General features: G+C 50.3%; 1 protein-coding gene across 1 annotated transcript in view; it reads left to right on the plus strand.

Moving 5' to 3' along the window:
• Window positions 1-1,043, plus strand: part of RELB (v-rel avian reticuloendotheliosis viral oncogene homolog B) — a 43,407-nt gene that overhangs the window by 7,401 nt on the left and 34,963 nt on the right. Inside the window, exon 2 of the mRNA XM_011975138.1 lies at window positions 3-161. Coding sequence (XP_011830528.1) covers window positions 3-161 — 159 coding nt within the window. The remainder of the gene's footprint in view (window positions 1-2; window positions 162-1,043) is intronic.

Here is a 1,043-nt window from a genome sequence, read left to right on the forward strand (position 1 = left end):
AGCCGCACCTGGTCATCACCGAGCAACCCAAGCAGCGCGGAATGCGCTTCCGCTACGAGTGCGAGGGCCGCTCAGCCGGCAGCATCCTTGGGGAGAGCAGCACCGAGGCCAGCAAGACGCTGCCCGCCATAGAGGTGGGCCCGGCGAGCGGCCCCGGGCGGGTGGGACTGGGTCTTCCCCTGCACCCTGGAGCCATCCGCATGCATTTATACGTTTATTTGATGGTGGCTAATATTACTGTTATTGGTGGACCAGATATTAATTATACTATCACCTGGCCTGGAATCCAAAAGATTCAGAAAAAAAGGAGGGGTCGGACATTTGGCTGGGCAGGGTGGCTCACCCCTGTAATCCCAGTACTTTGGGAGGCCGAGGCGGGCGGATCCCCTGATGTCAGGAGTTCGAGACCAGCCTGGCCAACATGGTGAAATCCCATTTGTACTAAAAGTACACAAATTAGCCGGGTGTGGTGGCACAATCCCAGCTATTTAGGAGGCTGAGGTGGGAGGATCACCTGAGCCCAGGGAGGTGCAGGCCGCCGTGAGCTAAGATTGCACCACTGCACAGCAGTCTGAGTAACAGGGAGACCTTGTCTCAAAAAAAAAAAAAAAAGAAAAGAAAAAGAAAAAGAAAAAATGAAGGTAGTGCACGGTGCGGTGGCTCAGGCTTGTAATTCTAGCACTTTGGGAGGTTGAGGCAAGCGGATCACTTGAGATCAGGAGTTCTAGATGAGTCTGGGTAAGATGGCAAAACCCCATTTCTAGAAAAAATATAAAAATTAGCCAGGCATGGTGGCACATGGCTGTAGTCCTAGCTACGTGGTAGGGCTGAGGTAGGAGGATCGCTTGAGCCTAGGATGTCAAGGCTACAGTGAGCCAAGATTGCACCACTGCATTTCAGCCTGGGCAACAGAGCAAGACCCTGCCTCAATTAAAAAACAAATATATATATATATATACACATACACACTGGAAGTAAAAAACGCAAAGGTGATTACTTTTGGCAGGGTATTAACATGTTAATAAGGTACAGGTAAGTTTTTT

This window comes from Mandrillus leucophaeus, unplaced genomic scaffold (assembly GCF_000951045.1).
Source record: "Mandrillus leucophaeus isolate KB7577 unplaced genomic scaffold, Mleu.le_1.0 Scaffold151, whole genome shotgun sequence".
Lineage (NCBI taxonomy): Eukaryota > Metazoa > Chordata > Mammalia > Primates > Cercopithecidae > Mandrillus > Mandrillus leucophaeus.